The following is a 2,867-nucleotide window of genomic DNA, read 5'->3' as shown; positions in this document are numbered from 1 at the left end:
TGGCAGCGCGCACAGCGCGCGCAGCGCGCGCAGGAGCTACGTGGGCTTGTAGCTCGCGTAGGCCTCGCTGCGTGGGCTGCTGCTCGCACGCACGCGCATGGGCGGCCCATCGTGGCTGCCGTGTGTGTGTGCGTAAGTGTTTGTGTTCATGCACGATTCCTAAAACATGCAGAGTTCGGTTAATGATTAAATTCCTAATTCTATTAGATAAATTAATTAATTAGAGTTCTTGTAGGATTCTAGGTTTAATTAATTTGTATCTGAATAGGATTCCGATTCCCTTTCCATACCCCTATAAATATGTGGCCTGGGTTCACAATTTATGACGAGTTTTTTAAAAGTATTCAAAGTGAGTTTTGAGAGAAAAATTCAATCACACATCTTGCTCAAAAGTGCCGAAAATTCTAGTACCTTAAGGGCGATTCTAGTTGGTCAATCTTAAGGCGGATCCGGACGTGCTGTGGACTATCTACGGAGGGACGACACTTGGAGTCCTAAAGACTTGTTCTTGCTCGGTTCGGGCGCAGCTAGAGAGGGCACGCAACAAAGAGTATGCATCTAAATTATGCTATATGATTATGTGTAAATAATATGTATTCCTGGGTTAATGGTTGTTTTCGCATGATTTATGTAATATCATATGTATCATAACCCAACAGATTTATGGGGCAAGTTATAATTTGGAGTGTGCAATGATGATGGACAAGTTGGTTTCCTTGTTCGACGAGTACCAAGCTGAGTCTTCTTTGATGAAAGCAAATGATGAAGCTAGGAATGCTGCCATGTCAAACAATCAGCAAAGTGAGTCGGATTCTCTCATGATGGTAAGTAACCTTAACCATATACTTTACTTTTTTTTAGTATTGTATCATTTTTATTGAATATTTGATCATTTCTACATTCTGGAAGTGATATTTTACTTTGTTTTTTATTAAGGATTTTGACAACTTCTCCACTAAGATGCCTACTAAGGCATTGAAATCTGAACTTGAGAGTTATTTGGAGGAGCAGCTCATGCCTCGGTCAACTGATTTAAATGTGTTGGAGTTTTGGAGAACTCACGAGGCACGATATCCTACACTTGCTCGGATGGCCAGGGATATCTTGGCTATCCCAATCTCAATAGTGGCATCTGAATCTGCTTTTAGCACTGGTGGTAGGGTGCTTGATGCTTATAGAAGCTCTTTATTGCCTTCTGTTGTGGAGGCAATTATATGTCTTCGTGACTGGGTGTTTGGACAAGGTTAGTATTTTTCAATTACAATAACTAATTATATATATTCTGCTCTTAAATAAATACTAAGTATGCTGACCTTATTTGTTTTATTATTACTTTTGTAGTAAAAATGGAGCCTCAATTGGAGGAGCTATGTGGAGCCATCATGAAGATGAAGGTGGAAGAACAAGTTGACGCGGTCGTGAATGTTGATGACCCATCCTCACCCATAGTTGCTTCACCAGGAACACAAGATTCCAACAAAGTGTGATGAATTAACAATTTATTAATGCGTTGTAACCTATTTGAATTTTAGTTTTACGTTGGATTTGGTATGTATTAAACTTTAATTTCATATTTGGTGATGTATTAAGCCTTATAACTTTTGACAGGGCATTAATTAATGGCAAATATTGCCAGTTTAAGACTTATTATTTTAGCAGATTGGAAAAACAGGTTATTAGTTTAGCAGGTTTTTTTACAAAAAAAAAAATTAAGTAAACAGGTCAGCAGGTCGAAAACAGGTTGACCTGTTTATTTCCAGGTTGGGTTGGGTTTAAAATTTCAACCCGTTTAACTAAACAGGTTGGGTTCAGGTCGGGGAAATCTCAACCCGTTTATAAACAGGTCGACCTGATTTCGACCCAACCCGACCCATTGCCAGCTCTACTCATACATCATCATTACAGTTTTTTCAAACATAGTACTTTCTCAGAGTACTGGCATTCCAGGAGTTCTTGAGCGTGGTACCATCCATCTGCATTAACCGGTATGACCCAGGAACAATTTCCTCCCATATCTGGTATGGTCCTTCCCAATTTGCTGTCAGCTTTCCTTGAGCATTTCCTTTTCCTGTTGCGGCCGTTCTTCGCGGTACCTGGTCTCCTACTCCTAGAGGCCGGTGTTTCACTTTCTTGTTGTATGCTCTGCTCATTCTGCTTTTGTATGCTGCCGAACTGATTTCTGCTTTCATGCGGATTTCTGGCATGAAGTCCAACTGATGTCGCAGCAGCTGATCGTTTCTTTCCTCATCGTAATGCTGGATTCGCATGGTTGGCAGAGCCATTTCTGCCGGTATGACAGCCTCAGACCCGAAGCTTAGCTTAAACGGACTCTCGCCGGTAGCCTCCTTGATAGAAGTTCTGTTGCACCACAAAATTTCTGGCATAAGATCTGCCCATTTGCCTTTACACTCTTCTAGTTTCTTTTTCAACGCAGCCAGGATTTGCTTATTCGCCGCCTCTGCTTTCCCATTGCTTTGTGGGTGACATACTGACGAGTGGGCTAACTTTACTCTGTATAATCCCAGGAAGCATTGTATGGGTGCACAATCAAACTGTGATCCATGATAAAAAACTATTGCCTGCGGCAGTCCGAATCTCATTATTATGTTTTTCCATATGAACTTTTTTGCCTGGTTTGCCGTTATTTTTGCTACCGGCTCTGCTTCTATCCACTTGGTGAAGTAGTCCACTGCTACTATTAAGAACTTGCGCCCTCCAGCCGCCATTGGGAATGGTCCAACAATATCCATTCCCCATTGCGCGAATGGGATTGGGTTCAGAATGGGCAATCATTAGCTGGCAAGTTTATCACAGCTGAAAACTTTTGACATTTCTCGCACTTTTTTACATATGCTCGACAATCTTCT

General features: G+C 41.4%; 1 protein-coding gene across 1 annotated transcript; it reads left to right on the top strand.

The window, feature by feature from the left end:
• Positions 1–664: 664 nt before the first annotated feature.
• Positions 665–1,647, top strand: LOC130464115 (zinc finger BED domain-containing protein RICESLEEPER 2). Its single transcript, XM_056833520.1, has 3 exons — positions 665–824; positions 937–1,243; positions 1,342–1,647. The coding sequence occupies exons 1-3, from the start codon at positions 693–695 to the stop codon at positions 1,485–1,487; spliced, it is 585 nt and encodes a 194-aa protein (XP_056689498.1). The 5' UTR covers positions 665–692; the 3' UTR covers positions 1,488–1,647.
• The last annotated feature ends 1,220 nt before the right edge of the window (positions 1,648–2,867 follow it).

This window comes from Spinacia oleracea, chromosome 6, assembly GCF_020520425.1.
Source record: "Spinacia oleracea cultivar Varoflay chromosome 6, BTI_SOV_V1, whole genome shotgun sequence".
Taxonomy (NCBI): domain Eukaryota; kingdom Viridiplantae; phylum Streptophyta; class Magnoliopsida; order Caryophyllales; family Amaranthaceae; genus Spinacia; species Spinacia oleracea.
This window is presented reverse-complemented; position numbering and strand designations above follow the sequence as displayed.